Source organism: Pezoporus flaviventris, unplaced genomic scaffold, assembly GCF_033815535.1.
Source record: "Pezoporus flaviventris isolate CSIRO_AGI_PZ_B2104156 unplaced genomic scaffold, CSIRO_AGI_Pfla_v1 ptg000001l, whole genome shotgun sequence".
Taxonomy (NCBI): domain Eukaryota; kingdom Metazoa; phylum Chordata; class Aves; order Psittaciformes; family Psittacidae; genus Pezoporus; species Pezoporus flaviventris.
Window position 1 is genome coordinate 62,596,816 of NW_026892549.1, and position 12,265 is coordinate 62,609,080.

The following is a 12,265-nucleotide window of genomic DNA, read 5'->3' on the forward strand; positions in this document are numbered from 1 at the left end:
ACCCTGATGGGGTTTGCCTGCAAACACAGAACATTCCAACTTGATTCCTATGCCTATGTTTACACTAGAGTAACAAATGCAATTACAGAGATACCTAAACGTGCCTTCATTTTGGTATCAGTAGTCAAGTACCAGTAGCACAATCAACATCAGTGCACATTAATCAAATTTGGCAAGCAATAGGGTCATGATTTTCTAAAAGAAGGCTTTCTTTCTACATAACCCCCAGCTGTGCAGCAAAGCACTGATTACATGGTAGCAGTTAAATTTAGTACGAAATTCCTTGCCTGAAAACAGTTTGGATACCCAAGAAGAGTGCCTTAACATACCCTGCTTCAAACCTTCTGCTTTTAAGCAATCTGCGTGTCCGTTTCCCAGTGTCTAGAACTGGAAGACCACTTTCTGTTACTGTTAACATTTTTAAGTGAATTTGAGCTCATCTGCTACAAGGATGTGACATGTATTTGCCGAAACACCTTCCCTCTGTATGCTTGTTCCTATGTTGTCGTGGTTTAAACCCAGCGTTTATTAAAAGCAAAACAAATGCAGTCATGCACATCAGTAGATTCTGATGAAGGTCCTAAGTCATCAGCACATTTTTGCTGAACTCCTGTGTGTTTTACTGACTTAAGCCAAAGTTCAAGAGGTTTATAACCAGATCCCAGCTTTAGTAATACTAATTAAACTTCTTTGGCCCTAAGCGGTGCACAAATCTCATTAGTGATACAACACAAAGCTCTGAGTGAGATTAGAAGCTGTTTAAACTGTATACGCCTGAGTCTTCTGCTTCTTTCATAGACATGAACTGATTAACTGCGTCCTCTCAGAGCTCTTCTCCTCCTCAACGTGTAAAGAAAGATGATCTTTTTCAGCAGCTACTTTGAAATAATGTCTTTTGTTTGCCCCATTCCCCCCATTTTTCTTCATATTCACATGCCCCTTTTGTGCTTTCAGATATCCTTGGAAATATTTTGATTTGTAAGTGGAATGTGACATGAAAGCACACACTTCATTCTTCACCCTATGAAAAAACTCACGTTTTACTTGTGTAACATGTTTCATCTCTTTTAGGTATTGTGCAATGGACCAGGAACATGTGTTCCTGTCTGTATATCTGCTCTTCTCCTTGGGCTTCTAGGAATAAAGAGAGCAATCATTGTGTATGTGGAGAGCATCTGCCGCGTGGAAACTTTATCCCTCTCTGGGAAGATTCTGTACTACTTTTCAGATTATTTCATTGTTCAGTGGCCTGATCTAAAGGAAAAGTATCCCAAGTCAATATATCTTGGTCGAATAGTGTAACCATGGAAGACAAGCTTTCCCTAACACAAACTCTGCAAGCTCCTCACTGAAGTAATGAATTCCTGTAGTAATTTATTCTCAAGGATTCCTGTTAAGAAATGAGTCTGGTGCTGGAGAAGGAGACAACAATAAAGATTTAAGTACATTTAAGTACGTTTTTGTGTAGTTGTTTTCCTTGCCATCGTGTAGGTCTGTTCACCAATACCCCATAATGCCCTTAAGTCTGTGCCATGTCTGTTTTCATCTAGTTTTCCTGCTATGTGAATGGCAATTTTTGTCTACAAATAAATATGGGAATTCGCATGAATGTAACATTTCCTGTAAGGAAACGTCGTGTAGTCTTCTAAATTGTAAGAAACAAAGTCTTGTTCAGGCACAACAGCCTTTATTTCCTGTATGCTAGCAGTGAAGTCCCTAGTGAATCCTTAGAGTATAAAGGAAACAGTTATATTAAGTTGGCTTCATGACAGTTTGTACTCCACAGTCTTCCAAAACCCCCAAAGCATTAAACCAGTGTCATTTTTCCTCTGGGCTTGTCAAAGCCCTTATAATCTGTAGTGCATCTTTTGGAAGCCATTGCTCACTTCTTAAGGTAGATAAAAAAGTGACAAGTGTCATGCTACAGGCACAGTACTTTAAAGGTGATTTAAGAAGTACTTTCTTCAAACCAAACATGCAAAAATCCTTAGCAGGTTTACATCATAGGGAGCAAATCATCACTTGAGAAAACTGAACTGGTTCAGGCTCTAACATACTACTGTCAGTAACAGGGGAAGGAAGAGCGTTTTCCTCTTTTCCTGATACAGTGAATTTGACTTTATATCCTGTTTTCTCATTTTAAGCACCTTCCCTTCAGCAGTAAAATATGCACTTCAGATTTCGTCATGAAAAATGGTATTCTGTACATTGGAACCACTTCTAAAAGGTGCAAACTTTGTTGGAGCAAAGTGTGCGAAAGTCTACTTCAGCATTTCACATTCATCTGGCAAAATGTAACGCTCCACACTGTTCCACCTATAAAGCAATATAAACACATCTGTCATCTGTACACACACACAGGGCTCTGTGTCTGGCTACATATACAAAGCAAATGTATGTGTATGTATATGTGTCAGACACATCTACAAAGCCAAAAGCTCGAAGAGGAGTAGAATCGCTCTACAGCCTGACTGTGGTGAAGCTGATGGCAGCTCCTCACTGTCGCAGGACCAGACTCACGCTCTGAAGCCTTTCCTCAGCCGGATGTCGGAACGTTGCAGCAGCTATTCTGGTAGGGAATTTAGCTGAACAGGAATGGTGGTTCCTGCTGTCAGGAGAGGAATAGTCTGCTTTATGCAGGAAGTCATCAGAAATCATCAGAAAACACGAGGGAGAAAATTACTGTCGTGACATTGCAAGGCCCTGTGGGGAAGCCAGCCATCATAACCTGCCCAACAGGCTTAATAATCTTCAGCAGAAGTGGAGTGCCTTGATGTGGTCACGTGTGAGTTCAGGGAGTTTCTGTGGCTTTTAACCTAGATTATGCCTGAGATTAAAGAGCAGTTAAAAGGTTAAGACCGTGTGAGGAAGGCTCTCTGTGCATGTTCATGCTCGGGTCCTTGAAAATGACCTGGCTGAAGTAAATCTGATGTGAGGGCTATCTCAAGTGAGGACTTACTTATCAGAACTTTCTGCACAGTTGCAGATAGTTTGGTATATTTGAGATACACTGGACTTTATTATGGCTAATAGTAGTTTATTTTAGATAAGTGCTCTCTGCACTGAATCTTGCTTTGAATCTTGTTTTGCAAGGGAACTAGAGTAGAGGGGAATGAGGGCAGAGGCAGCCTCTTCCTCTGCTCCGGGGAAGGGACAGCAGCAAAGGATCAATGCCCCAAGGCTTGGAGAAGCGTATGAAGAGAAAGGCAATGAATGGATCCATTCATGCACCACATCTCGTGCCTGAATAGCCCGCTGGCCTGGCAGCCAGGCAGGCTCCTGGACTGCTCATAAACACAGCCAAGGCTCAAACGGTGCCTAGTTCACACGCTGCTGCTGTTCAGAGCAAAGAAGAACGTAGCCCGTCCTGCTCTCATTTTATACTTTGATGGAAACATTGCTGGCTGCTCGGTTCCTCCCTTAAAGCCCTGCCTAGGGCAGGATTTTGGGGTTTGGTGCGCTTTCAAACTGTGGGTTCATAAACTTTGTGTCTGCCTTTAAACAGGGAAGAGTCCCAGGGACTTTCTTCCACCCATCACCTGCATGGCAATGACTCCAGAAAAGCACTTGCCTGTTCAGACTTGTAACCTCCCTTGGAAATGCTCTGAAGGTAACAGTAGATTTCTTCACAAGAGGCTGCTCTGAAAAGCTGATCTGCTCCAGGCCATCTGATGTGGAGGAATCTAATTTTCAAGGACTTGGGAAGACTTTTCCCCCTCTACTTCACTGCCAGCCTTTTGGGGAAGCAAATCCAAGAGAATCTCTGCCTGTGTTCCCCCAACAGCATATTCTTTACTCTGTTTGGTCACAAGTTAAAATAGCACATACAAAGTAATTTTTCAGCTGGATAATCAGTGAGAGAGTGGGACTATACCCATTTCCTTGTATTTGTTGCTGTTTTCCCTACTGGTTACTGGCTCAAGTGCCAACTTGAGTTACGGACACTTACTTTCCAGCAGTTTATGATTACTCTTTGCAAGGGAAAACTTGGGTTAGAAATGACCCAGAAGTGTGTGAAGTTGAAGCAGCATCAACAGGAGAGCTCAGGAACAGCCTAACTCTGACCAAAGCCTTCAACAAAACGTTGCATCCCAACCACAGGGAACAGAACACCAAAAGAAAGAGTTCCTGGCTTGAATTCTCTTAAAGGAAGCCTTGTTATTAACAAGATTGACTTTTCCTTTAAAAGATTATCTCAGATAACTGCTGGTTCTCTCCAAAAGCATGGTGGAGCTGAAGTAAAGCAGCATTTTGTTATTGAGTAGCTCTTATCTTTTGTTTTTAGTAGGTGGGTACAACCAAACTGTCATTGTTCTAGGGGAAAACTGCATTCTTCCTGCTCCCAGCATGGAACAGAAAACCTGGCGCTCCCAGGGTCTATCCAGAGACTCTGGGATTGCTGGCTGGATTCCTTAGATTTAGATTCTTGGGTTCTGCTGCGTCTTGTTTTTTTCCTTAAATATTGACATTGAGGCAAACACATTTGGGCTATGTACATGAGGGATGTTTGGAGTGAAATATATTGCCTCTTTTTTCCCTATTTCCAAAAGAGGAAAACGTTGTATGTTACAGATTGAAAGAAAAAAAAGGGAAGAAACATATTCTTAAAGGAAACAAATACGACTTCATGGAAATACCATCATCAACACTGACAAAGATTCAGAAGGGAACAGAAGGCATCCAGAAATTCCTTCCCCACGTCCTAGCCTGGAAGCCAAATTCTAAGTGAGTTTTAGTTATCAGGTTATTTTCTCCAGTTACGCATTAGTTGACAGAACGTGAGTATTCAGAGTTACTTCTCTTTTGACCTGGTTGTTGTCTAGTGGAGAATATTGCATGTACAGTAAAAACCAGGTTTATGTGAGCAAAGGAGGAAGGAAAGATAAAAGGGAGTGCCAGTTGGACTGTCATAAAGCAATGATATGAGAAGGTTGCCTCTTTATAAGAACAGCTGAGAAGATTATTCTCAAGTTATGCCAGAAGAAAGCTAAACAGAGTGATGTGAAAGCTAAATACACTGGCCTACTCTCAGCCACTGATTATAATGTCTTACACCACCACATGACCATTCCAGTACAGTGATGCTGTTCTGTAACAACGACCATTTTAGAGATAGAAATGCAAATCATGCTGTAAAGCAAAAGGTTCCTCCTACATGTATGTAAGGGGCCACAGAGCAGAAACCAACCTGGTAAGACCATCTTTTCCATCCTTTTTTCACTCCCAAATGAGCTTATCATGTGCTTTAGCCAATGTGCTATCACAAACCGCATCCAAGCAGCTGCCTGCTTTCCTGGGGCAGGAGAGACAGTAGGATACATGGAAGAGTGTCTCAGAGACAGTTAAGCAGCAGTATTTACACAAAACATTTGCTTGGTTCACACATGGCACAATCCAGTTGAACACGTTTTTGCCTCACACTTCAATCCTTGGCAAAGAGCACTAAAGGCTTGCTGCCACCATTTCTCTCTAAGGACACTGAGACATGCCTCCTACATCTTCATGATGGAAATGAAAGCTTTTAACAGACCTTTGCTCGATGTCTTCACGGTTGCTCAAACACATTGCACACACTGTACTTGATTTCCCCTTCAAATCATGTTTGTGCTGGCTTGCCCTGTACTGATCAGACCTGAAACAAAGTCAGCAAGGTAGGCTATGGAGTTACAGTACTGCAGCAGATACAAGCTGCTGTTCTTACACTGCTTTTATTTCCTCTTTAAAAGAACATCTGCCCTCACAACTGGAAACACTGGGAATACACACAAGCATACAAGCACTGTAGCCGTGGCCATCCCACTTTGCTCCTGCTAGTTTGCAGGGGTGAGCTGTGCTTAGTGAAAGCCTGACATAGACCGTGGCTAGGTTGTGCACTCAGCAGCAATGAGCAGTTTCACATTTAACTGTGCCAATGGTAAGCTTTAACCATGCGTGTATCTATAAAAAGATGTATCTGTTGATTCATAACATCAGTTTTACACATACCTTGTGTTATCTCTGCTCATAGCTGAGGAACAAAGCTAAACAAGATGTTTGACATGTTTGTTATTCTCTAACCAGAGAGAGATGGGGACGGTAATAATATTTAACAGCCCAAAATGGGGGGAGGAGCTTTGCGAGGATCATTTCATGTTTCAAACAACTTATAGCACTTTATCAATTCAGACATTATGCATATTAAACAAGTTATTGTAAACGGATGCTTCATGATTAGTAGCACAGACACTAGTCCAGTGTTAGAATCCATGATTCTAATACGATTCATAGTAGAATCTATGATTCTATTCCCAGATCTTTGCTGCTGTTTCATTCAGAATGTTTCATTTGGGGGTTGCATGGCTTATTTGGGATTGGGGGGGGGGGGGGGGGGGGGCATTTTGGGGGAGATTTTGTGGGTTGTTTTGTTTTCATACAGGAATCAAGTATTCCTGACTATGCAATTGGAGGAACTTTTGGAAGGTACTGGATTTACACTCAGAGATTTGGTATAAACTTCAGAAAGAGAGGAAGAGAATACTCACAAAGAGATGAAGCTGTCCTTGCACTATGCAGCAGCTATGTTTTGAAGGAGTCCATAACACGAAGTTACAGTATGTCTGTCTTTTTCTGTCAACATTTAAGAAGTATTTTAAACCATGCAGTGAAGGGTTGTGCATAATCCTGACCCTTCTGTGCACTAGTGCAGTGTGTTCTTAACATCAAAACCCCCTCTACTTGGTTTAAGACAGCGTGGCTATTTGTAATGTTATATCAACTGCCAGATCTGCTCAGTTAGCATTACTGTAAAGTCTACTTTCAGCTGCCAGTAGTTTGGCAATTAGTGTTTCCTGCTTTATTGTTATACAGCGCAACTGAACTCCACTGCTTTTCATTTATGATCCAGCTTGGGATGGCAGCTGACACCGAAATGAATGTCCTAACCTCCAACACAGTGGCTTAAAGGATATCTCCCCAACATGCACTGCCAAGATGAAGTCCAGAAATCACTATTCAGCAGCAGTAAACAGGGCCTGGTTTTTGCAGGCAACCCTTTGTGAAAGGAAGCAAGCTGGAATCACAGTTAATGGGATTTTTATATGCACGCTGCAGTAATGCTGCAGTATTTGTAAAGAGGCACTTCAGTGGTATCGTTAACAGATCTACATTAATGTTTGTAAGGATTCCTTTAAGAAGTGATCTGGCTGCCAAAGGGTACACAAGTCAGGTTTGCAGTGTAGTTAGATACAAATAGGTAACTATAGGATTATTGGTGTAAGGATCTCCTCTCTCACTTGCAGACAGAAGTTGGCCACTGACAAGCAAAGGTAGTTATCCCAGAGCACAGCCACTATTCTGAGTGTGTTCTTGATTTAATCCCAGACTAGAGGTAATGCCTGAAAATCTTCATCTTATCTCTTCCTTAAATAACATGAATGGGGTTGGAATAGGAAGGCTGAGGAAGTACAGAGAGAGGTGCTTCCATGTAGAGTACTGCTTTGAAAAGACTGAACAGATAATTCTGAAGGGAAGGAAATTATTACTGCTTCTTGCCCCCCTTTTTCATGTTTATTGAAGATTCAGAATATAAACCACGAAGCAATTTACTGGTCTGTAATGCTGAACTGTGATAGAATGAATATTCCTAGGATACCATGCCCATTTGCCAAGCTTTTCCTCTGAAGTTTATTATACAGGGCATATAGAAAATAAAGTTGGCTCTGTTTAGTTACAGTTTCTAACCTCCATAACTAGAATCTTCCTTTGTGTTAACAATACCAGTACTTTCTACTTGCATGCAGCTCTTGCTTGGCCCCACTGTGGACCTGTGTCAACAGAGAAGACACATGGGAGAACTGCAGGTACAGGATAGTACCATCCCCAGTACAACATGTACTACTGGGTAAGCACAGCCAGCACACACAAGTACATCATATTAGTATCACTGAGTTTTAAACAATGGGTATTGCTTGCATTAAACCTTAAATAACTACTTTACACAGTAAATCATGCAGTTTGGGAGGGAAGGGAAAAAAGGAAAGGAGACTTCTCCACAGCACAAAAACTCCCCAACAAAACCCAACCCAAAACCACCCCAAGAAAAAAACCCCATACTCAACATCTTTTGGAATGCCTGAAGTTTTGTGGGATGCAATATGAGCATAAAATGGACAAGATTAATGATCTGGGATAAAGTGGCTCAAAACCTCAGGATTCTGCATTCTGGTACAGTCTCATTTATCTGAGCATCAGCTATTGTAATTCCCTTCTCTCCCCCCCCCCGAGTCTGAATCACATCCTGTGACATCTACTGAAGTACATTAGCAGTGACACAGACGATTTGAAGCCTCTCTTACTCAGACAGACTGGGGATCCTAACTGTTGTAATAGCAGAGTCTCCATAGTGCGGTAGCCAGCCTCTGGCTAAATGCCACTGTATCTCAGCTAGTCACTCATCATGTGCAACACTCAGCAGCCTTCTCTCCTCTGCACCATTTCAGTCCCAAATAACCCGACAAAGCACTCTGAACATCACTTGCTGTGTGTTATTTTGCTCTTGAAATTACCTGAACTTCTAACTAAACCTTTACCATGGAAGTTCAAAGAAGAATGAGCCAAAGTTAACAAAAATGCAAACCCCATCGCCTTATTCATACGTGTCAGTATGTTTTATTTTGCATTTGGTATTCAAATAAATACTTTTGAATAAGGCAACATGAAGTTGCATAAAAAAGTTACCACATACTAATTTAAATCCATTGTGTTCTGAAGTTATTACTGGGGAACACGATGGAGGATGAAGAGAAAATTGCTTAAGCACAGCACTCCTTGAAAGACATGAATTTGTCCAGACACTGTTAAGAGCTGCACTCAAAGTGAAGCAAGGAAAACATGCTCAACTGGCACACAAATCAAGATCTGGGATTTGGGGAGGGAGATAAAGTGTTAAAATCCATCTCAGATCATGCTGAGCAGGCATCAACCAAATGGTAACTGTAATAGCTTCTGTCCACATCCTGGAGAGCCAGAAATTGCCTCTTCAAAATATATGTATGTGGAAAATTATATTTTATATGTATATATATGGAAAGTTAAAGTGCTGGCTAAAAACCAGGAATTATGGAAGCATAAAGTATCACAAAGTTCTTGATTTCTCCCTTCCTCTAATTCCCTGGTAGGGTGATCCCCCTGAATCACAGCAGAGAACTGACTCATGAAGCTTAATAGAAAAATGAGGAAGGTTTCAGGCTTCAAGGGCCTTTTGCATTAGATGGGCCATCAGAAGCACAAGAAAAATGACACCATTTGTAAGGGCTCTGGTGTTCTCTTTTACAGGAGCACAAAGTGCCATGTTACTTGCATACGAAGCTTTGCCTTAAGTGGAGCTCTGAAGGCGGAGTTGCGTTTTTTCCTTCACAAGCATAGAAGAAGGAAGGCCCACGTCTTATCTCCCTCAGGAGGAGCAGTCTGAGCAACACACACTGACCCTACAGGCATTTCCTTCCTGTATTGTGCTATCTTGTAGGTAAACATCACTGTGGAATAAAAGTGATGGCTGCTAATATTGAGCTTGGTGACAAATGGAATCAAGCACTTCAGCACGAGCACGCTGGTGACTCAGACTGCAAATGCCTTGGGTCTGATAGAGAAGTGAAGCCTGCCAAAGAGGAGGCAGAAACGACTGTGACCTACCTGCTACAAGCACTTGCTCTTAGGAAGCACGAGGAAAAAAAACTGTGAAGTATGTCAGGCATTTTGATTGCACAGCAAGCAATCTGAAGTCCTTTGTTGCCTTCTGCTTGTGGACTGGTTTTAGCAAGTTAAAAACCAACACCAGCAGCAAGCCTTGCCCTGAGTCAGGGGGGCCAGGAGGGACACAGGACAACGCAGGACCCTCGACACTGATCAGCTTGCACCCAAGTTATGCTTTTAGACTTTTCCACTGGCAGTCATCTATTCTCTAGCTATATCCCACTGCTAAGAATTGCAACAATCACATCTTAAGGGAAGGTCATGAATCTCAAATAAGAATACAAAAGCACCAAAGTCTGACTTTTATCAACAGCTACCACCACCAGCTAACAGAACAACCTTGATTGCAGTGAGAGGATGGAGAAGAAGACACCAGTGTTGGAACTGATGAAGAAACAAGCACTGAGGTATTTTAGCAATCTGAATATATTGTTTTGCATAAAGCCTAATCTCTCTTGATCCAAACATGTAGATAAGCCACTTCAGCAAGTTATTTTATCATGAATGTCAGTAACATTTCTGTTCATCAAAATGAGACACAAAGGGGAGGCTTTCTCCAGAATAAATCATGTTGCCAGTCTTCAAACTGCCAACACTGATGCTTAAGCTGCTCAAATCAGGGACTTCCACCACCACATCCCCTTTCAGAGGAGGTCTGGGGCTCTGTTTCTTTCTTTCTCTGCTGCAGCATTTTAGGTTTGGTCAGTCCTGTGCAATTCTGTGAGCATTTTGGCATCGTGTGCATCTCTGAAGACATCTCCATAAAAGGGAACTGACTCAAGCATTATAGGGAAAACACAGAGCACAGATATCAGATGATAATTCCACCGAGGCTGCCTTTGGCCCCAGGATTCAGTCTGTGGTATCTGTAAGAAGCCCATGCACTTGGTTTTCCAGATGTTGATTTTTAAGCCCAGCCTTTAAGATAGAATTAAGGACTGCCAAGGAAATGTTGCTTTCTGTAGTCTGGTGCAGAGGAGAGAGGAGTGGGCTACAAACACCTCAAAGCACCCATAATTGCTCTACAAGGCAAAAGCATCTTTCATGGGATGATTCTCTGCTAAAGCAGCTGAACCAACACAGCACACGTACAGCATGGCATGCTTAATTAAAATACTAAGGGCAGTGCTGCATACCCCAAAACCTTCCAATTTCATGAGCACTATGAGCACAGCAGTGTTTAAGCAGATCGTGGAGGTAACGTATCAACAGATGTTACACGAGCTTGCCTAGGACACTGAGTATTTAAAAGGAATCCTAACAAGTGAAAGACCAAGGACAATTCTGGGTACTGCTAAGGCTCTTCTCTGGAGTTCTTACTTTGCAGTTTCTACAGGGCTGCTGCACGCTGCTCTAACATTTGGTCTGAACAGGCAGCAACCAGTGGGAAGAGGCAAGTCTTACTGGAGACACAAGTTGTATTCATCCTATAGCTGTTCTAATAACTTTAGACACATAAATTAATTAGGCTGAAGCATTACCAAGTGTCACCAGCACCCTGGGACAGGCCATGTTACACCCCCAGCACTAAAAAACACACTGATGAGAGGCAGAATGGCCTGCGAAAGACTCCCGAGGTTCAGGAGGATTGCAGAAGGGCTTAGTTCCTTGCCTCTCACGGAAGCGAGCAGCACAGCCTCCTCCTTGCCTCACCAGGTCAGTGCTCACTAGTCCTTCCCCTCCTTGATCCTTAGAAGAGGACATAATCAGAAAGCTCAGAGTGTCCTTCCCCTTCTCAAAGCACCAGGTTATTGGAAAGCGCTTTCTTCAGCAGCTTCCCCATCAGGTACCTGCAGGCCAGTGAGCTCCATCGATGGCAGCGCAGGACCTGCTCCTCACTAGTACCAAGCTGGCACAACTCCTCACTTCACTTCCCTCCTGCAGTCCAGTTCTGTTGAGCACTGTGGCTCCCACCCAGAAAGCTATTCATCAAGGCAAAATCACCCACAAAAACACACCCATGGGTGTTTTTCTTCACCCTATGGCTGGTACCACCACCCTCCCCAGTTCAGAACCCCGTTCCCCTCCCTCAGACCAGCCACCCCACTCAGCAAAGCCTTCCTCCCTCCCTTATGTATCACACTTTGGAGCTCTACCTGGCAGATTACCTTCCTCTATGGAGTTTAGCTCTCCCAAAGAAATTTGCTCTATTCCTCAGGGAAATCATTCTGCTCCTCCTCAGCTGAGCCAGCTGATTAAACCAAGGCCCTTTATCAGGATCAGATGGGTAGGGAGGAGATGATGATCCATCTCAGACATGGCTAGTCCCAATTCCATTTGTAGGACTCACCATGTCTTCAATCATCAATGCCCAGGATGGCTCCGACACAGAGCAGAACACAGAAATCTCAATGCCTGTTTGATAGTTTCCATCAAACCACATTAATTCTACAGATTACAGTGGAATTACACAAGGGATAATTTAGGCTCGGGGAGTTTAATGGGACTACACATATGCTTACAATAACTCATGTGCAAGAACGTGTGTGAGATTATGGTCTGTGTTTCCAAGAAAACAGACGTTGTCTTTTCCGAG

The 12,265-nt window shown here is 42.7% G+C and overlaps 1 protein-coding gene across 2 annotated transcripts in view; it reads left to right on the forward strand.

The window, feature by feature from the left end:
* Positions 1-1,452, forward strand: part of ALG14 (ALG14 UDP-N-acetylglucosaminyltransferase subunit) — a 36,882-nt gene extending 35,430 nt beyond the window's left edge. For both annotated transcript variants that reach the window (XM_061461904.1, XM_061461893.1), the window contains exon 4: positions 1,072-1,452. In XM_061461904.1, the coding sequence (XP_061317888.1) occupies positions 1,072-1,302 (231 nt within the window). In that variant the 3' untranslated portion in view covers positions 1,303-1,452. The remainder of the gene's footprint in view (positions 1-1,071) is intronic.
* Positions 1,453-12,265: the final 10,813 nt, after the last annotated feature.